At 37.8% G+C, this 23,052-nt stretch overlaps 2 protein-coding genes across 3 annotated transcripts; one reads left to right on the top strand and one right to left on the bottom strand.

Moving 5' to 3' along the window:
• Positions 1–890: 890 nt before the first annotated feature.
• Positions 891–22,150, top strand: LOC141900280 (uncharacterized). Of its 2 annotated transcripts, none has more exons than XR_012618678.1 (3): positions 891–976; positions 1,058–1,117; positions 22,051–22,150. XR_012618678.1 is itself a non-coding variant. In XM_074787089.1 (3 exons), the coding sequence occupies exons 1-3, from the start codon at positions 922–924 to the stop codon at positions 1,997–1,999; spliced, it is 450 nt and encodes a 149-aa protein (XP_074643190.1). In that variant the 5' UTR covers positions 897–921; the 3' UTR covers positions 2,000–2,290. The 2 variants fall into 2 exon arrangements, 1 of the variants encoding a protein (XP_074643190.1); XM_074787089.1 differs by lacking the exon at positions 22,051–22,150 and adding an exon at positions 1,665–2,290 and having other exon boundaries at positions 897–976.
• Positions 16,582–18,934, bottom strand: LOC141898284 (neuropeptide Y receptor type 2-like). Its single transcript, XM_074784126.1, has one exon. The coding sequence runs from the start codon at positions 18,932–18,934 to the stop codon at positions 17,702–17,704; it is 1,233 nt and encodes a 410-aa protein (XP_074640227.1). The 3' UTR covers positions 16,582–17,701.
• Positions 22,151–23,052: the final 902 nt, after the last annotated feature.

Below are 23,052 nucleotides of genomic sequence, written 5' to 3'. Positions count from 1 at the left end.
GTTTCGATCTCACCCTAGAGATCATCGTCAGGTGTGACGATGATCTCTGACGATGTTTTTAAATTCTTTTAATCTGTAGATAGTGGGTTTTTATCTTATTATCCGTTCACCACGTTTGAGTGTGGTTATCGTTCTATAAGAATCACGTTTTAGTGGACTTCTTACTTTTAGTGTGCCGATACAAGTACGCAGTGATATATCACAAAAGCACGAAAGCACGAAATTCTTGATATTCTAGTTTCGTAGTAGGGAGGGGGCTTTTAGCCTGTATCATGCATCCCACAATGTTCCAGTTGTTGCTAATTAACATATAGAGTAAGCCCGGTGCACCACTGAATGGCAATCTACTGGTAGTTTTTTTTTTTGGTAGAATTCCATTCGAAATCTCTAGATGGCCGACCGAAAACCCTTAGGCCTATTTAATGATACAGCGCTCTACGAGGCCTGTGTGAATTTACATTCATTCTCTCACGAGACTTGATAAACCATTTGTTGCAGCCGCGCGGGACTTCAACGGTGCCGTGGCGCAATCGAAATGGCAGACGACGCTGCTACCTTTAAGAAAATCGTGTCAATCGATTTTGAGTGTACCAGCATCCATTACAGCCGTTTCCGAAGTCCAATTATATTACATGTGTATACCTCAGGTACCCAGTCTGACAGTGGCGTACAACCAAATGTGGCTATTTCTTCTATTGGGTAAAATATCCCAGTAATCAGTGGCATCAAGATTACCACTTTCACTGGATTCAAAATTGAACCGTTTTGAGATGAATTTTGACGTATTGACTATTTCAGAAAAATACATAGGTCGCAAAAAAGCTTTTCTAAACAAATTAATATCTTGTCCTACTGAAAAACAGGATGTTTACTTCGTTGCTCAGTATGTACTTTAATCGGTTCGTTCAAGTTGCGCAGAAAATGACGTCGTTGGCTTGTATTACCGTGTTATTTGGCTGCATTATTTTTGCACATGGTAAGTTCTATAGAGAATATAACAGAAACCTTCTTCAAACCATTCTCGATCCCGTTAACTGAACCGATATCTCTTTTTAAGGCGTGCCTATGAAAGTTAGCAAATTAGATTCTCGTTGCGATAACCATTCAGCGATATCAGGTAATAATATGTACGATGAAATCTGAAATAACGTAACGCATATCATTTTATCGGTCGAATAACTAGATTTCATTTGCAACTTTCGTTCATAAAAGAAAGAAACCACGTGGAAGCCTGGATCCAGTTGCACAGTCAAGGCTTAAGACTATACTAGACCTACAGAGAGTCTCACGCTAAGAATAAGAAAGACTAGAAATGCTTCCACGAGCTATAGTAGTTTTTTTTTGATACAGAATACTGAATTCCTGTAGATTACCTCCAGTACTCCCGAAGATGAATATTAGAAGATCCTCGAAACGTCAAATAAACTACTAGCTAAATGATCGAAACTTCGGACTCCATTTTCATTCTTAGTGTTGTATTTTCTATCGTCACAACACAGAAATTATTTCATCAATAGTTCTTTTAAGATCAGTCTAAGAACATCTTGGTTCTATAGCTAACTTAACAATTTTAGACCAGTCTTAATAAGATTTATGACCGTTTTTGCACGACTGCGCAACCTGGCTCTGATCACATGCTAACGTGGTTGATCGTTCATTTTTAGGGCTATTGGCGAAACCGAATCTATTTTGGCCATTAGATGGACGATTTGAAGCGTGCTTCTACAATGGCACAGTGCTGAACAACACGCAACTGAACGTAACTGGTACATCAGCTTACGGATCAGTTAAATTCGAGACTGCGGACGGTCGACTGAGAGCAAAGTTCCCAGAGCGAGATCCTTGGCTTATGTTACCCGTGAACGAGGCCGGTAAATTTACATTTGTTCTCTGCGCCAAACTTCTCAAAGCGGTTCCTTCAGGGGATCGCGCGAATTTCCTTTCTTGGCACAATCGAGATAACCCTCCCGAGGTCTATACGACGGGTACTAATAATTAACCTGCGATCATCGTCCGGCAAATCCGTTCATATGCCCATCGATGTGACAAATCTGATCGCGTGGAGTTACGACGATGAAACGAAAGTTGAGTACCTCTGCGTTGGCCGCGAATGCGACCAGGGTCCAGCGATGTACACTTCGTTGCACGAGCTTCCACCGCCCTATGTCGGAGGTACGGGCTTTGATGGATTCGTCTCGGATATTCTCTACTATAACCGAATTTTGCCGGTGAATGAAATGTTTCACATCCGAAGAATGATGCGTTGCTAGAACGAATCCTACCTCGCAAAAAGTCTATACCGATCTAAAGCTATAATAACGTTGTAATCAAGTTTAATGCGTATGTATGACAATAAATGATTAATTAATGAATCTTCTATTCAATCATGATATGCAAAAGAACTGCGTGGTGACTTTACTTTTTCATATACATTGCTCGTATTACTGCTTCCTTTGCCACATTTCGGGCGATTTTCTTCTTGATTCTCTTGTCAAACGCTCGGCGTAGCCGTTTCCATATGGTGTGAAACAGATATCCAAAACATCCGCAGTTCGTTTGTTCTTCATCTTCCGGTGATGCCTCGGTATTTTTTTCACTCGTCTTTTTAGTTCTTTTTGATGATTTCCTTCTTCTTTTCTTCAACAAAGGAATTCTATCATTTTCACCCATGCGGTACACATAGCCACATGTACCATGTCCTTAAAAACGACAATGTACGTTAAAATATCTTAATACAGAGTATGTACATATAAAGCCTACCACAGCCTACCTTTCGACAAAAATTACCAGTCCAAACTAGACACATGGAGCAGTTGTTTCTATAGGAACTGATTTTTACCAAGGAAACAAGTATTCATCATTTCCAAAGTCCACCGCTACTCCTATCAGTGGTTATTACACTACGACATTCGTTAATCTCATGTAACGACTGTTGAACAAATCCACTCATTTTTGGTCATCAAGCTCTCGTGTTTTTATCGTCATTGGATAGATGGCGGATTTGTATCGCTCGTCATAAACCTCCACCGTCACTAATTGGTTAGACGTGTATAAATTTCCCCATCTTCGTTAATAAAAACGCGTGATAAATGGAAATTTCTAACGAGCCCATTTTTCAAACAAATATCATCAAATATAACAAATTTGCATCGTTAGCTCGCAAATTATGGAAGTCCTGTTGATACGACAATAATCATCTTCTATTCGTCATGGCAGACGTTGGTCGACTCACAACTGCTTGCAACGCGATGCGATCGGTTTGCTTGCAACTGGTCGCATGGGTGCCGTCTACAATATGATTAGTGCAGTCTACGTCAGCAGCTAATATTGGTTAAAATCGCTTGCGTCTGGGATAGAAAAATCATTTCATCACACACGTTTTGATGTTGTTAAATGCACTAGTAATTGTCGCAGAAACTACAACAATTCAATTACTCTTCATAATAGTTTATCAGTCACTTGGGTGAATATTCTACCAGTTGAGTGCGGTATGACTGACGATGGTTTAATTGTATTGCCCTCAACTGCCTAAGCAAAGTGGTGCGTGCCGGCATCAGAAGTGGTTCTTCGGTTCCTACGGTTTTGTGAGAATGCTTTCATTATGTCAATTATTTATTCTTGGAACATAAAGCATTAGTAAAGTCTTCCAGAGTACTAGTTCAGTCAATGACTCAATATCAGTGCCAGACAGTAAAAATCCATTTTGAGATGTAACGATTATGTTAAGAGGTTGCAAGACATATTAGTCGGGTTCGTACAAATGTTAATCAAACTTACAAAGGTTCCAATAGATGTTTACGATTCGTAAAAAGAAACACGAACCTAAGCATCGCTATTTAAAGTTTGAAAAAAACGAATACTGGTAGATTTTTGTTTAGATTATACCTCGGAGTTTGCCTAAAGTTTATCATATCATTTCAATTTGCTCGCTACGGTGTATTTCTACGGTGCTTGATTTTCCTCCCATACGACACAAACCTTCATGCAACTCAGGCACACACGAATTCGTGGTACGCATCATCAGTAATTCATACCGGGATCGGACTTTTCTTTTTTATACAAGATCAAAGGACTAGTTCTTCGTCGATTTCGTACGGTCGTGTAATCAGTGACTTTGGTGGTCTGCTGGTCATTGATTAGAACGTGATTCCCGTTCGTATTGGATAAAACGATAATACCCGTCATTAAGTATACCAATTTCGGCTGTTGCGCCGAGATCGCCTTTCTGCGACGAACTTTGACTCAGATTCGAAACGCACTTTCGGGTTTGTCCTCGCGAATATCATCCCCGACAGCCACCTACACTTTCCGCCCCTGGTCTACATTTCTCCCACCAAGCGGATGATGAAATTGCCATGGAAGAAGTTAATTAGCTGAATCAGAACCTGATAAATGAGAAAATCTGACGGTTCATTAATTTAATGTGATATTTGGCGACCGGCATTATCGGGCACGTGCGAGCGGGGTTATTAGTCAGCAGGCTACTGTGCGGCGATAGAGTCTTGTTGCAGGGATCCATGGTGTGGTCTACCATTAATCCAATATTCGCTGGTCGAACGCAACATCAATCAGCGAGTCGCCGTGGTGTTCGACCGAAAAAGAAACAAAACGCGTGCACGAGCTTCCTCGTATCCAACAAAAATTGAAAAAGGTGACCATGAAGTGATTGAAGTGATACCGAATAGTTTCCCTTCGTTTTCTTGTTTTACATACTGGATAGTTCCGGGTAAATTGTCTCTAGATGTACGTGCTTCAAATGCCCATTAGTCTTGGCCACGTGAGAAATACATACGAATGTGTAAGTCGTGAATGAGTACTTACTTGAGTATCCGGCAAAATGATATAACTTACAAAGGGGAATATGTATTCTGCAATCGTTAGCGAGTATTGTAAAGCATGAGGTGATATTTCAGTCTGTTAGGTAAAAGGCGACGCTTATGAAATCCGTTGATAACTAGAGAATTAGATTATTTCAGTTGAGAGTGTTACTATATTGATGGATTTCAATAGTAAAGTTTACGTATCTTATCGGTTACGTAGAACGCGTAATGATTCTTGTTCTTTTTTCTGGCCTGCTCATGGACAGCGAACGTTCTTCCGAGACATGCAAATCATTTTCGTGTCTTCCAGAGACAAATAAACGAAATTTCGATCAAAGAAGCGTTATTAGACGCTGATCAAAAGATCTGTAAACGGCGAAGACAAGTTTGGTGTGCGAAGACTATATTGTTGTTTATGTCGCATGGAAATGTGCTTAATTCACATGTGATCTAAATGTCATCGTCTAAGATATGGGTATCGGATTCAAATGAAGAAAGGGTTGGCATCATGATATAGATTATAGAGCAAAACTAACGTTTCTCTGAACCTAAAATAGATCGATCGATATCTATTTGATTGGTAGATTTCGTTTTATTTTTTGAACGTTTCTTTAACGCATTTCACGGGCTCACAGTTTCGCTATCTGGGAAGGAGCCGATATCGGTGATATGATATTGATTAAGATGATTAAAGAGCATCGAAGCCTACGACTAATCTTTATTTGTATCCGTTTCCGTTTCATGAATTGACAATGATATAAGATCAATTGAATACATCTAAATTTATTATAAATTCGTCTGCAAAAAGGCCTGCTTTGATAAATGTTTAATGCAGTATTTGATCATTTGATAGGTGGATACATTTCTGTGAATTGATTTTCTTGTGGGTGTCACTATTGAAACGGACGGACATACGTTCTTCAAAATATTCGAATCATCCAATTAGCAGCAACGTCTACAAACCATATTTTAAACTCTCGGCTTTTCCAACATATTATTGGAATCCAATTCGAGGAAAATATATTACGTGAAATCCGAGGGCGACAGATGTAAGATGATTCCAGAACTAACTCAAATTCAAATTCGAAACTGGATATCTGACCAGAGAGAATGCAAACTCTTGCGGCGTACGCCAGACGGGCATCGCTTTTTGCTGGTTTCATGGCCGACGCTGTTTGTCAGCGGCTGACAATCATTCGCATAAAAGACTTGTCAGTTTACTTTTTAATTGGTTGTACGGCACTATTATTCCGGATATAACCGTTGACAAAAATGTCGATATCTCCAATAAATATGTCGTTTTTGGTTTGATCGGTTGAGTTTTGTTGACAGCGGGTTCGATGTTTTTGGATTTAATCCATGATTAGATTTTTTGCTTTGCTGTCTTGCGTCCATGTGTACGCATTGACTAGCTGATGGGTATATAAAACGCCGGGTATTAGGAGCGGCCCTTAAATAATCAAAATACATCGCGTGATACTCAGCAAGGCAGTTTTTTCTATTATTGATCACGCCAATCAAAAATGTCGTATATAAGTCGATCAGAGGATATCGCTTGATTGACAAAATGTACGAAAATCAACGAAATCGTGCTTCCAAAAACTTCAAAAAGCACGTTTCCACCGGAGTTTCTGCTTTAATTGGTTTGCCAAGAACGATAATGCGGATAAAAGGCCATATGGTATTCTTATATGGTAACCGTATCCAACTTAAGCGCAGATTTAATGCGCGTTTCTCGTACTGTTATCTCCGCTGTGTACGCTATAAAATGGCCAGTAAGTCGAAAATAATGCTCGGCGCCGCAACAAAGTAGAAAACAACCGGCCGGATATTTGCTACAATAACTTCATATCGTGTAACCATCAGTGATGATATGCCTGACATGTTCACGGTATAACGAGATATCGATGATGAGTTGCCTCTTTTAAAATCCTCGACGAACAAACATGATACCTTTAATAAAGTTTTTTTTTACGACCACTATCAAAAAAACTTCTCGACAGAGATGTCGACAGTAGATTAAAACAAACAGCGTTCTACGCTACGTTTTTATGATGTGGCGCGTGTATAAACGAATTGAAAGGAGATGTCATCTAAATCAAAACAAGATTGGGTTTATGTCATCGTTGTTCTAATGAATTCAATTTGAAAGGAGAAGTACATGTACCAATTCGACAACGGTAGCGAATCCTTTCAAGAATTCGAGTTTCAGGTTGAAAACGCCCGGTTCGTCGTCTAGATTAACGAGAGGAATACAGTTATCCGGGTTCTCTTAACCTTCTATCGTTTTGTTTTCAAGAGCTGATTTACATTATAGTTCGTCGGTTCAAAATCGAAAAATTTGCCGACAACGTTTTTGTGGGTTATTCATGCGAAGAAAAAATATTCAGCAAATAAAACTCATCATCGGAAAGACTTTACTACACAATGAACCAAATATCGGCGTACAGATTTGCTATGAAAGTTCAATCGAATATCTTGAGAGGGGAATAGTTTTTATCCTAGAACCGTACTATTGCTGGAATTCTAGCATTTAACGCGTATTAGATTTCGGCGTAGCTATTACAGTCTCCCGGTCGAAACAGTAGAACAAATGACACTTGAGTTATGCAACTAATGTAACACGGGATGCATATAATCTTAGAATGTTTCGTCTCCTCAGCCGAAAGAACCAAATGGACAAGCCCAAAAACCCTGAGCATATATATATATATATATATATATATATATATATATATATATATATATATATATATATATATATATATATATATATATATATATATATATATATATATATATATATATATATATATATATATATATATATATATATATATATATATATATTTGCATTAAATAGTATTAAGTTAAATTAAATGCTTTTTTAATTAGATGCTATACCGCATTTTGACCACATTCAACCTGTACCACGTTTAACATTTGATTACATTTGAATAAATCAAATCAGTATCAGTCAGTTTAACGAAGTGTCTGACGAGAGTGATTTCCCGATAAGGCTTTCAGCATTCTGACGTGAAAAATTGACCAGAATCGTCGTTAGGATTAGCTTCTTTTTATTCGTGTAAAATATATTGGAATGTAAACTATCCAGGGCGAACGATTTGTATTTATCACCCTCGTTATTCGAACGTCCAGTGCCGACTGACGTCACTGTTTAATGCCGGATGATAAGAGGAAGCAATGTGAGGATTTATGAAAATAAATCAACCGAAAATGTCACGATACATTTTAAGAAGTCGTTATTCCGGCGAAAGTGCGATCGGAAGGTGCATAAAATGGTATATAATTATACATATTCCCAGAAAACCGGTTAACACGGCATGAAAATTCGACTGGATTACGGCGGCCGAGAATGCCGTGAACAACATCATATGGCTTATTTAGTTCGTCGACACAATCCGCAATAACATACCACAATCATCATTTCTGTCAAGCCTTTATTTCTTTTTTCCGAGTACGGACACAAACGATCAACAGGCTCAAGGGGAGGTACGTTGTCTAACGCACGGCAATGTCATTTACTCGATTTGTCATTATCATCTTGTTTAGGCCACCGGTCGGGCTAATCATTACACATCCCTGATTTGATAGGCGCGAAGCAATAAACGATACGTATCTATGTATAACACTGGTCATGTTTACAGGGTTTAGGCCTTGGGGGAGTGGAATTGATTAATATAAGACTACGGCGCAAATATTTCCGATCTTTCGAGAGCTACTACAAGAAATGAAACCCTCTGGCCTTTAAAGGTAGCAGACCCCGATCATCACAATGTCTCCCGACACATTAGAATAGTCATATATACCCCTTAGAATATTCTAAACACATATTTTCAAGTGTTTTCCTTGATTTCTCCCTTCGCTTACCCCCCGGAGGGTAAATTTATTCATACATACAATGAGCCTTATCGATGGTCGTTTAAAGCAAAATGTCACACAACAAGAAAAATACACTAACGGTGATTAAACCGTTGATTAAAAGGGCGAATTAATTCAATTACATCCATCATGTATTCTGCGGCAGACGCCAGATAGATAAAATGCAATTCAGGAAAAAAACCTTTGAATGAATTAGATTTCATCCAGGCAGAATATAGTGGCTAAATTTGGCGAGTTATCTCGAGTGAGATCCATCTTCGTCACAAAATGGCTACGGTGCGACGATGGACGTTATTGTGCCCGTAAAAACACATAGCGAGGTAAATTATTGAAATTAAAGAACGGCTTATTTTGCCAGTACATGACAATCTGATTAAAACGAAGCGACGATTCGAAACTTTATTTGCGTGTTCACGTCGCACTCAGGCGCGGTATTTTATCACTATTGACTTGTCGGTTCAGGGCGTGGGTGATACACTCTCAAACGATACAGGCGCATCTCTATATTTTATGACCCCGACTGAGCCGTTCTTGGATTGCTTGAATTACGATATTAATGGCAGATTTTCCTATTATTCAAGTCGACGTAGTGTAAAGAGGTCTTCCAGTCGCCGGCAACACAACCGCCCATTAATAGATGAAGGAAATAGTCTAGCCCGGTTAGACTGGTTACCGGTCAATTCAATTCAATTGTCGGTATATTCAAATTCAATTTGACTTGATCCAAACATTATATCATACTTATTATTTATTGTTGATAATGTTAAGCAATAAACAGTATATGTACAATTTTCAAGCCGTCAATAGACTTTCAAGTTAGTTTTCTTGTATCGCATGTGTAGCTTGGCAGGGAAACCAAATGACAGTAGCGGTTAATTGCTCATATCTATCACATATATGAAATCAGGATTAAATACAAATAATCATGAATCTTCACGGCGGCGGCGATGTATATATGCGGAGAGATCAGTTAGCCACAAACACCTCGCTATAACTACCCGGACAAGCAAACAAAACGAAGTACGACATAAATCAATGAAACCATCCTGAGTGGATACTAACGATATGTTTGTTCTCGGATGTGTGAATATGTACATATATATATGTATATGTATGCAAGATTCGCCGTCATCGGAAGACTCAAAGTTCGTTATGAATTTATACGGTTTATACGACGCATATATCCCCTATATCATACATCACTCATGGACACAAACACGACAAATTCTAAATATCATAGCGTTTTCTGAATGATCAAAGAAATACGTCGTATATATGTATATTACCAATATTACTTTTTATCGATGGTAAAACTAGATTGATATGCTTTTGAAAGATGTTTACCAAGTATCGACATCGATATGCACGACGTGATTGAATTACACGCCACGCGGGCGGATGGTGTTAATGATATATTCGTAAGAGATGTAGAAATTTGAATTGTACCTTCACCGCGCGCGGCAAAGCAATGAAATGAAAAACGCGCTGAGAGGTTTCACGAGGTACTCGAAATCTATACCGCTATTGGATTTTTGACGTATCGGGAAAGTGTATATATATATATATATATATATATGTATATATGCGCTATACATCATTGTTTTGATTTTTTAGAGCCCGAAACGATATCATTATGGATGCGGTACACACATTCGGTTTTCAAGCGCTAACAAAAGCAACGAACGCGAGCTTCAGCTTATATCGGAGCCGCAGCGAAGGAGCTTTGAATTAAAAATGAATGGCCGTACTTCAAGAGAAAAATATATATCTATGTTACATCTATATATGTATTAGTTGTACACGAGCATGATTGTATAACAAAAACTTTTCAAAATAAGTAAAGAACTAGTTTCATAGCATCTACTATTTTCATTATATATTGATATACGTATAATAACATCGTCCCGGGGATTCGTATTTTTCACTGCATTGAACTACGTTTTGAAAAAGATGCAAAAATGGATTTCGTGCGCCTATAAATGGCTGAAAACGTCGCAATCCACAAACGGTAATATCTGTGGATCATTTCAAGATACTGAAATAAACTATTAATAAAATCCACTTTAATCTATATTCATCAGACACTTTTTAACACGGAAAGTACTAGAAACGGTATATGAAAGAAGCAAGTAAACTGCTATAATACCACACGCATTAATAAGGATTATGGAGCACACGTATTTCTTTAAAGCATGGCAGTATTTCTACATCTCTGCCAATGAATGTGTCTGTATAGTGCTCTGCGAATATTTTTGCTCCGGTCATCTCTTCGGTCGCTTGACATATATGAAAATATGTTAGATGTAAAATGTGAATAATTATCTGTGCTCGATTTCTTTTGGTAAAAGTATGGAGTAAAAAACTTTGAATTCCACGAAGTCACATAATCCGTAGATGTAGATTAGTGATTACAATTTCTACCAAGTGTTACTCGCGTGCTTCATCGGGTATTCCAAGGCGGGGGCTATTTATCTAACTTAGCTACTCGTTGGATATATCGATTCCTACAATGAAATAGTGTATCTCTCTGAGATTGTGAATTTGTTTTCTGTTTTTCGTTCTGTTGAATTGAGATTTTAAGATATTTGATGAACATGTTCCTGCCATATAATAGATAGCGTAGAAAATACGTTTTGTCATATATTGCTAGACATTCGTTAAAAACCCAAACCTATTTCTGGCAGCTAATACGAGTTTCAGGCATGAGTTCTGAAAAAAGTTTAATCATTTCTCGCTTGAAAGTCCTTTCAAGATCGCGGAAGAACGCCTTAAAATGCGTAGTATTATTTTTTGTTATCATTTCATACGACCCGGACTGTAATTTCTAACCACACACAAAAGCGAAGAAAATCCTGAAACATTAAACAGAAGATATCAAAACTATGATAAGAAAGTTGAGTTACTAATTTCGGCGTAATAACATAAAAGTAACTCGCTAATGACATTGTGTGGAGGTTTCTTCAGAAAATTGATCAAAGAGTCAGTTTAGTATTATTACTTGATCAAAGGGTGATACTTCGGAATTATATTAGCCAAATTACTCCTATTGTGCTGCAGGTTCTTCTTTTTTACGGCGAGTCTTTGTCATCAGACGATATTTGCTGATCAGATTTGAAGGTACGCGCGTTACGCTGGTAAACGTGCTTCAATCGGAGACTATTTTTTTTCAAATCACCAGTGTCACAATTTTTCGCGTTAGCAGGAAATTGAACGCCTAGTCATCTGTGAAATGCATGATTAAAATTCACAGTTTTGTAATTAGTTTGCTTTTAAATGCGCTGGCCGCGAATGGCCGGGGCAATTTTCAAATCCTTTAAGTCCGTTGGCAATTGCGGCCGTTTGCGACACATTTCCATATTGCGATAAGAAGCCATGAATAAGATGAAGCTTTCGCCCGTTTTTTCCTGCTGAAAATCATCGTCAACGTCTCCAAAGTTCTTAGATAATCTAACCTGGCGCCTGAGTTGTTATTGTCATCGTCAAAAACGTCGGTCACCAAGTCAGATGAGAAACAGTCCTAATGACTCCGCGTGGAAAATCTTAAGTCACTTGTAAGTCATTTATCTGATAAATTCATCCATCATCTGGCTGAGTGTTTTGTCAACTGAAAATAAGCTAACGAATTAATGATTTTGAACCTTAGCTCCTTTTGTATGCCTATTTGGGGTATTCCATCACAATATATCATAATCAGTAGCCGTAGCTGTCTTACACTGGCAGCAGTCGGGATCTTAGCGTATTTCACTGGTCTACACGATGCCCATAACTACCTATTGATTCTCAATTAAGATAGGATGAGTGAGGTATTGAAGAGATTCATCGAGTTAATTGAGAATCGTAGGCTTTCATTTTGCTCATGGCCAATTTTCCTTGCCATAAAGATTGCGATACGGTTTTGTGTCTCTACAATGTGGTCTTGGCAGTACCGGAAAACTGACGAGCTGACTATGAAGTCAGTTCTACATAACTTGCTTATCTATTGATCTGGTGAGAACTTTTATCCATATCACCGTCTCGGCTAGCCATTAAAAGCAATAGGTAGACTAGTTGGCGACTTGACCAACTTGTATCAACTGCACAAGCGATAAGAGTCGCAGAATTAAAAGGCGTTTTGCTGACATAAAATGCGGCCGTTAAGTCAGGAATTACGACATGTTTTATGTGCAAGGAAGATTGCGTTTGCACCAGTAGAACGTTGATTTCCCAAAATGCCAAACGCCTTTGAGATGATAATTACTATAGTTGATTGTCTTCGTTTCACTTCTATTTATGGCAATCTAATAAAAGATACGCAGAAGTTTGATTGCAGTTATTAGTAATCGCCTTGAAACGTCATATCTATTCCTTGCGATTTTGTAGTTACATAAACCATGGACGTGTTATACGTCTACGAATCTTTCTCCTAAACGTCTACGGATCTTTCTCCTAAACTTCGAATTGTGTGGCATTCAATGACGCCGTAGAAACCGTAACCGGGGTACCGTGTGAGTTAGTACTGGGGGTGTGAGTCGATGTGCACTACATCATCAATATTGGCGTTTCGAATTAACAATCAAACTTGTGAATTTTGCCGTTAATTTTGTATCTAAATATATTTCATGACGTGTACATTCTATATGATTAACTTTCATGTCTTTTCAGTGATGGATTTTTGAGTGTGTGTCACTTACGCCATCAATACAATCTAGACAAGTTAGACAGTTTCCTTTGTAATACGAGTTGAAACGCCAGCGAACGTTCTAAAAACGGTAATCCGATCGGCGAAGATTGCTATGGGTGTGGTCGTACGTGCGAAGAATTAATTGTTCACAGAATACGAAGTTTATTAAAATCATACGATAGCGATACATTTTAAATTCAACTCACGACACGATGCGCTGGCAATGCACGTAGGGTTTTTAGGTGTTCGCGGGCGTTTGGTTATTCATTTAGCTAGAAGAAGTTATCAGGACGTTTTCATTGTCTCATAATATTCGGACGCGTATATACGCTGGCGATAAAACATTGTTAAGTCAGTAGGTCCAATACGATAAACCTAAAATAATGAGCCTGTGCCCCTTAACTCGAAAATAAATAAGCTTTGTCGGCTGTAAATGATTTGGTTCAGCGGACGAAGCAACTACCACACGAGATTCATTTTCGAAGATGCTCATAATCTTATCAACGTTAAATTTGAAAATCTATTCTACAACAACGAATATTTAGACCAAGTCGACATGTAATAATGGCCTATAAATGTCTGGCCGTCAGTTACACAAACAAGTAAAGCAATCTTAATTCCGAGACATAAAACACTATGACAAGACAGTTAGTTATCTCTCTCCGTTGAATAAATCGTCACTAGATCATCAGATCGAGGGAATTATGCTTTCTTAAAAATGGCAGCGGCGATTTAGCATGCAGCGCACGCTGTAGTGTAATATAATTATATATCATCCAATTTATCCGGCAAAAGAAAACGGAAATTCGGCAACATAAGACCCTAATAAGTTTCACATGAAGTACTTTCTCTAGTACGAAAATCATCTGATGGTCCGGTGCAATCCAGTGTTTATGAGCAGGTGTTTATTCTGGCGCTAATTGGTACCTGGCTGGCATTACACGGCATCGCTAGAGAATTCCGGCTACTGGTATTATTACCTCGATGAAGATAAAGAACACGATTCGTCGTATATCCTAGTCGACTTTTGGCACAAACTTATGCAAAAACGGTCGTTACCGCGATGTAATTATTGGGTAATGTGAAAAAAGAACTCCCTAAGCTTTGGATTAGTGTATACCCGAGCACAGGTATTCGTATTTTTCTTTAGCTTTCGATATCCTAATCCAGAGAAAGGTAGTTTTTGTGTAATTCATCCGTTTTCAGTTACAACTCGAAAAAGCTGGATAGATTTCTCAATGCTTCTGACATAGCAATTCGTTCAAGCTATACAGTCAATCATTGACAATTTTTTGGGTGTTTTGTCAACAAAAATGCATCCAGGCATGTAACCAGGGGGTTCAATATTCCTTCACTTGTTCCTCACTGCCCAGTGAATGGTTACGTATATACAAAATATTCATCTAAATTCCCCGATGCATCGAAAAACGGTTGAATTTGAGTTTTCATGGAGTAACACCACTCCCCGCCCCGGTAGAAGGCTTCGCATATGCGGTGATCGCATATGAATACAGCACATCAGTTTCCAGGCGCGATGTTTTGGGTACCCGCTGGGTCCGTATTGTCGTATCATTTCTATTTCCTCCGTATTGTTTATGCGGATTTGTTCCTATTCAATTCATACCTCTGGCATGGATGAAGGTAAAAACGAAGTATAAATATCACTCAAATCGGCTGATAATTACCTTTTTTATGATTTATGATTTATTTTTTTTGAATTATTGCTCATCCCATAGAAAAACATGTTCATATACATAGAATTTATTCATATGCAGTTTTCTATGCTTATTACAATTTTCAATGACCTTCAGCATTTTGTGTATAATAGTGGATCTCATGCGGGCATCTTGCCAGAGAGTTCCACCAACCCTATATCCGCGGATAGACCGTGCTGAAACTGAACTATTATAATCTTTTCGGGGCTGTGTGTTTAGATTTGAACTGAATCAAACGGACGTCTTGTGAAGCTCTCGACTGCGTTAGACAGTCATCGGAAAACATTGACATTGCTATTTCCACACACTCTTCTTCTCTTGACGTACGCCGGAATCATAGCCGAGGTCTTGGTGACTGTTAATTTCATCGGCTGTTGAGACTTATTTTATCCGACATAATCGAAAGCTTGGCACTCGCCATTTATTTCACAAAATGCTAAGAGCGCTCTTATTCTAAAAGCAGGAAGTTCGCGTTTTTACAATCTCAAAATCAATATAAACGAACGATCATTTTGAGCTGAATTTTAGAAATAAGGCCAACGAGAAAGCTCCATTTGAATAAAGCATAAGCTTCAAATCGATACGTATAATATGTAGGCAGTATGATTAGAAGTGCAATTTGTGTCTAATCACACCTGGGTTTTGAGAAGTTGGGGGCTTGAAGTACTGTTTTTAAACCTCAATAAGATGGTGGAATGCGGCTTATTCTATTTTTGCAGTGTTACTAAATTCAATTGAAATACCTTTTTTTTTAGTTCGGTTATTTCATTGAATGTATTATGCTACAGCTGAGTGACTTTAAAACACTGATCATTATTTCTAGCTATGCTAGGCTCCAATTTACTAAAACCTGTATATTTCATCGTTTCGTTCATGTGCCAACGATGTTCATTGAAAACTTTGGGAAACCAGATAGTCAGTCATCCAGCTGATGACACGGATTTAATAAAAATAAACCAAGCTATTGGTGATAGCGGGAAATCCTAATTCTTCGGTAGAACTGGGGGCTGAGGAACATGATAATGCTCTAAAACAGACGGGCCAAAGCTCGATAAGACAGGAACAACAAGACATGTGGTATCCATTAACTACAACCGAGGAAACGAAGGTCTGGCTGGTGTTCAATATATATTGGTAATTCCACTATCAACTTGAAGAATCGTCAACTACCGAAAATTGAATGACGTGGCACGCTAAGCTTCGATCTTTAAAGCTTGAACGAAATGTCAAAAATTTCAAATTTGATACTTGACATGCGAATTCCATTTTAAATCACTGAACCAATTATTTCATCTTGAATTCTTGCTCTTGTTTGGCTTTAAAAAAAGAAATTGCCACATTATAGAAATACTGTTGAGAAATCTAGCTAACAAAAGATTGATAATGCAGTTATTCTGAAAGATGCAACTCTGGGAACCAGTTTTTTATTACTAAGTAAAACATTTTGTATACATATACAGAGATACATCTCAACTACCTAAATTGTTATACATGATATAATACAGATTTTATTCGGTTGTTGTGAGAACGAAATATTCTTATGTTTGTTTCCTCGCGTATCTCTCGTAAAACCGCATGTATTTCAGAAAAAGAAAATATAACATCTCATCCACGGTTAAAGAATATATATTTTAAGCGTGAATCCCCGGCGGTCATAATGATTTGTAAACGGTATGAAAATTATATCTTTAAAAATCTAAAATACTACTGTTTGGATCAGTATCATTTTCAATTCTCGCTTTACCGCTGAAAATGGATCCATTATAGGGTTAGTTTTGGGGAACCGAGATCCGAACGACGTAAAGCAAGATAAACAAAATATGTATTTACGCAAATAACCCGTGATGAACCCGTTCCACAAAACAATGATTGTGAATAACACTTTCAATGATTACCGGAATTAATTACAATTGAATTTAATCCTGATCCGTGGAACTGGACCCTACAGACGTTATTTTTTAATTCGCGCAAGCAGAATGGCATTATATAATTCGCTGTCCCCATATTGAAGTGAAAATGCGTGATTGAAATACGTTACAAAGCGACCGAGAATAATTGATTAATTGAACGATTTAAGATACAAAATGGACAATAATATGCACTGAATTGTGATAATATAAGAATGAAGCTTCAATCGATTTTCAAAATATTCGCTCAAAATAATGAAACACTATATGTAAACTATATGATACGTGATAAAATATTGAAACGTTAATAAAAGTGGACTAAAAATCTCGAGCTCTAGGCGTTATTTTAGTCTTGAACGGAGTTATCAATAATCAATAAGTGCATCGCTATAGTTGTTTCCTGAAAAAGCTACCATAATTTCAATAAAATGGTTATCAAGTCAAATCCATCAGTCTTTCAAACAGAAATAGATTTTCACGGACTTCAATGAAGTAGTGATGATTTGATTTGACTTGAACTTTACTTATCATAAAACCGCATGCAGGCCGCCTGATTCAGTGCTAGAAATGTCTTATGCATAGGCCTACATAGGCTATCAGAGACAAACAATATCGGTTTATGCAGGCTATAAAACAAATTGAATATCTTGGATTTTGGCATCATTTCTTAATATACATTAAGCTGGAACTGTTCATTCAAACTTCGTGGTCATTAAGGAGCGTGAAATGGACCGTTTCCGAGTCACTTTGGTAGTGGGCATTACGTTCATTTGCTATCGGCGAACGCGGGGCATTCGTAATTACGTCATCGGTCGAGCACTGGGAAGAACCGTTATTGTTACCTCGTCTACGTACGACGAATAAACACGATAAAACTGTCTTAAACTCCTTGCGAAAGTTTTCATTCATCCAAGCGTATAAGAACGGGTTGTATATGGTCGAGCTCATAGCTATGATATGCGCAATGAAAAATACCAAGGTGTACAACCAGACTGGCACGTCGTTAATGTTCTCCGTTACTAGATGGACCGCGTTCAATGGCATCCAACATACCATAAAAATGACAACCATAGCTATCAACATTTTGTTAATGCGGCGATTCCGTTTGATTTCTATCATTTCTTTCTCCCTCGATTTACTTCCGCTTCCGATTTTCGCACGTGATCTTTCTTTAAGAACCCCGGACACGCGATAGTAGCAAAATGTGATGACGGTGCACGGGGCCACGTACTGTAAGATGAAGGTCGTGTACGTGAAAAACTTCCGAGATTGCGTACCCGGCCAATTCTCTCCGCATAGATTAATACCTTTCTCGTCGTCGTAATCAACTTTTTGATAAATCGCTAAAGGTATCGAAATCGAAGCCGCTGTCGTCCAAATGAAAAAGATCAATAGCAAACATGTCCATACTTTCATTCTCGACTTAAAGGGATAGATGATGACAATATATCTATCTATGGCAATCGCAGTTGAAGTCAAAGTTGAAACGAAAACACTTACAGCAAGTGCCATTGGAAGGATGTGACAAATTGTGTCGCCGAATATCCAGTCACCCATAAATGCCGCCAAGGGAGTAAAAGGCACTGCCATTAGACACATCATGATGTCTGATAGAGCCAAGTTTGTAATGAAAATATTCGTGATAGTTTGCATGGATTTGTTCCGTGCCACGACGAACACAACGATCGTATTACCAGTTATACCAAGTATGAATATTATTACGTAGAACGGTATAACGATACCACGCAGCCATGGTTCATCCGTGATATCACCAGTCGAGTTTTCCGCCGTGTTAGCCATCACTGGGTTCGAGCCATTATCAGTGGCTGTTGCTACAGTTGGTTTGTCCATCTCAACTGTTGTGTGAATCGATGCTTTCAAAGTTGGTGTGACTGAAATGATAATCAATTCAATCAACACATCAGTCATTGTACATATAGTTGTTATTGTTACATAAAATGACAGCCCAATACAACGACCGATGCGATGAATTGCGTTCATAATAAACATCAAACTATTTTAGAATATAAATCAACATGGTCCAATCTACATCTCAGTATCGCAACAGCAGATCTTGCGCTGAAAATTTACGCCAACATACTTGCGGCAATTCGCTCACCGAGTATTCCATTTTATCTCATAAGAATGGAAGCATTATGCGGACCAGCTTTTAGACAACACGCTAATTCATCGATGATATTTGATACCTCATAGTACTTTTTGAATTTACGTGTAAATACACTTGATTTCTTATATGACAGATTTCCCAGGATGAATGAGGTATATCAGGCTTTAAGTTTAGATAGTTTCCAGTGAAGTACGTAGGTAATTGGCAGGTCTGTCTTTTTTATGGACATCGACAATTCAGTTTAGAAAACTTCCCCATCAGTAGGTAATTAGGGGTTCGGTCTCGTTCATATATTATCGAACGTATTTCGTAACTCATAAAAATCAGGGCAATTCGTGATGAATAAGTCGAGTAACCAAAATCTACCGAGATGAATAAGTCGGGGTATTGATACTACGACGATAATAAGTCGAATTGTGGTAAAATGTGGTAAATCGATAATCATATCAAGATAATTAATTGATTTCATTGAAGATGAAACAGTACATTCTAATATGGCACGATAATAAGTCTACTAGACTAAAAACTCGTGGAAACCACGGGTGATTGTGAAGCCCACAACTGGAAAATGTTGCTAATATTGAGTTTAGATACGAATTTTTAGTATAGCATCACTTTGATACTAATCGTTCGCCTGTGGGATCGAAATCTGCTGATAATTCATTGTCAGAAACGCGGGAATGCCACTCTTTCAATCCCGACAATCTCGTATTCTTAGAGAACATCTATAGCACAGCAGATTAACAATTATCTCAAAACTCCAGAGGATGACATAAAGTTATTGAACTGCCATAATATAAATTTATTTCACTGAGATTTTTTGGTTCACCTTTTATCGTCGCAAATATTCTCTAATGTAAGTAGCATTTACCTATTAATTATAGTGACAAGCGTAATAGAAATACATTTAATCTGTATCAATTACTATAACCTGCATCCAGCCCAAAGGTGAACGTACAAGTCACTCTACACACACAAAAACAGAAATTCAGTTGGCATAGAATTGCCAATCACAGTTCTTTTCAGAATTAATGAGTACAGGAAATACAAGTAGTTCACGTCAGTAAAATGGAATTCCTCGTAATCCATGCTTTCACGAGTAAATTTTAAAAATAACTGTGATTGAAAGTTCGACATTTTGATAATAAATATTCGTAAGGTATTAGTGATTGTTTGTGCGGACTTGGGGGATTGTTTTTCTAGTATTTTGCTTTAGAATCTGTCTCTACTGCTGCTCTCATTCGCGGAAAAAATATCAATTACAGCAAATTTCAGTTAACTATACGAATTATGACTTTAACTTATATCCCTGAAAGACTGGCTTCATTGAGTCTATTTGAAGGTCCCAAACCTATGTTTGTTCGGACACCCAGAGTTCATGGTCTGCTATAAGCCTTCAGAATCAAGTTGTTTTGAAGATCGTATGTAAATATGCAAAATATAGATTAACTATGGGGGTTCTGGTAGTACTTTGTAGCCAATGATAATTTGCGGACAGGTAAGCATGAGAAGGGGTCAATTGATTGTTTCATTAGCCGACTTCCTGCTGGTATCTTTTACCATGCGATACCGCCATTAATATTACTCATCAGGACGATGAACGATGCGGTAAAGCTACAGTTAAAGCTCTAGGTGGTTAATCTCGAAAAGTGCATTTAGCCGATGCCCTAGCTGTCGGACGCAGCTCTGAGCAAAATGGTACCGTAATCACTTAATACGCTGAAAAAGGTTTGCGAATCCTGAACATTCATAACACTCAAACCTGACAAGATTTCATTTCAAGAGAGCATTTGCAAAGTTGCGATTCAAATGATTCGATAATCAATAATTGGTTATGAATATTTTATATACATAGATGGTGCATATACATACATACATATATTGATATTAATGTGGATGAACATTCGACGGTATCATTTCACGGACAAATCGAGGAAATGGCACGCGAATGTTTTCTTACTAATATATTGATCATTTGGTATGATAAATGCCAAAACCACCTCACTTTAAAATCTAGCTTCAAACTATTTATTTATTTTACTTTCTTTCGAAATGAATTGTTCTCAATTGAGCTCCCATACTTCCGTGCGCATGTGACACGTTCCGACCACTTTAACCTTCGTAAAAAATACGAAACAGTGTCCCGTTTTAAATGCACCTCCTCGAAAGTGCGTAGGCCTGATGATAGTGAGGAGAGAGTAGATGAAGTTGGATTATAGACAGAGAAACCGGAATAGATTTATTATTCGTTGTATGGACTACCACAATGCCGGAAACATCTGGGAAATCAAACTATGAGCTATCAGTCAATGAAAAAGTCTCCCGACAAAAGAAACAAAGCAAAAACTCTTCATTGTATCATATAACTCGCTTTAATACAGAATATAGTTCAATATAATCCGACAACACTGATATTTTCACAAACAATGTGAAAGTATTAATGGTAGTTTATTGTTAATTTTTTTTTTGAAACGTTCATTATGTCCAATGATAAGGGCGGTGACGCACGTGTGCTACCAAGCACCTGTTAGATGATAAACGTACATTCGACGTTCGCTTAAATGATTGATACTATTTACTTTTTCATCAAACATCGATGTCCGACCATTTTTTAACATTTCTTCGCCGTTTTAAGTTAAGCGATATTTTTCTAATGTTATATATATGTATATATATATATATATATATTATTTATATCATATCATATAGTACTTATAAACTAGAAAGACAAGCGATGTTATTTCGTACGGTACGAATTGTCTTATACGAAACACGAAAGCAAATCTACATTCAACTGAAAATCTAAAATCGAACTATGATAATTAATAACTCATAATCTATTTACAAAATTGTATTATATATATATATATATATATATTTATTTGTACATCTTTTATTCAATTATATTTTTCTTAAGGTCATTAATATGGTTAAAGGATGATGGTGAATTCGAAACCATGCAACGCACGCACACAACAATCAGTTCAAGAAACCTAATGCGGCCACATCCATTCGACGACGATGCATTCAAATAGTTCACAATATTCGAACAAAAACCATTAATTCGAGCGTGAACTTGACGGAAATTCAATTAGCTGTAATAGCATAACGTTGCGTATATATTGGAATCGATGGCTGAATCGATGGTCTCCACTGGTCAGGCTCGGCGTGGGGCATAAACACAGTGGAGTCCGGATACGGGAAACGAGAGTTGCTTTGTGCGCATATTACTCGGAGCACTGTAAATGGCCGAATATAGGGAAAATAACGTGAACAGAAACAAACGATCATACGTACAATAACAAACATGCCGTCAATAAAATGTCAACATGGATAGTAAACGAACAAACCACTATCAAACGTCTTATTCATTCACACAAAATGGCTCTTAAGTCCTTCTCGGCAGACTCACACAGCACACCCCAATTATCTAGTCCGCACAACAACAAAAACCAGAGATTTTTTCTGAGCCGAGAAGATGCACTACAGGACCCAAGATCCAGTTCCACAGTCGAGGGATAACTTCGACTCTCTAAGATTAGTTCAATCTTAACGCGTAACTCTTTCATGCGTCTGTCATCACCTGAAACCCATGAATAAATCACTATCGCCAAAAATAGTATCGGCGCGTAAGTTCGACCTTGTTCACTCCACACACACACACACAAATCAATGAGATTCACGCAGTTACACAATTACCATTCCGATACACAGTCGATGAAAACAGCAGAGGTTTCCTCATAGAATCCTCAATGCGAGTAATAACCAGGTGACCACCCGAACAAGGCTCACCTATTTTTATAGGCTTTGTGGGACTAATTAATATTGTGAAACACTGAGCTATTTTCGATATTTACATTTTCTTTAATAAAATACCATCGTTGGCGAATAAATAATATTACTTGGTATATGTTTCATC

This window comes from Tubulanus polymorphus, chromosome 2 (genome assembly GCF_964204645.1).
Source record: "Tubulanus polymorphus chromosome 2, tnTubPoly1.2, whole genome shotgun sequence".
NCBI lineage: Eukaryota > Metazoa > Nemertea > Palaeonemertea > Tubulaniformes > Tubulanidae > Tubulanus > Tubulanus polymorphus.
Note: the sequence above shows the minus strand (reverse complement) of the source record. Positions and strands in the feature narration are given on the sequence as shown.

Coding starts and splice junctions, on each gene's coding strand:
- LOC141900280 (XM_074787089.1), top strand. CDS start 922: ATGACGTCGTTGGCTTGTATTACCGTGTTATTTGGCTGCATTATTTTT. Junction 977..1,057: donor CTGCATTATTTTTGCACATG/GTAAGTTCTATA, acceptor TCTCTTTTTAAG/GCGTGCCTATGAAAGTTAGC. Junction 1,118..1,664: donor TAACCATTCAGCGATATCAG/GTAATAATATGT, acceptor GTTCATTTTTAG/GGCTATTGGCGAAACCGAAT.
- LOC141898284 (XM_074784126.1), bottom strand. CDS start 18,934: ATGACTGATGTGTTGATTGAATTGATTATCATTTCAGTCACACCAACT.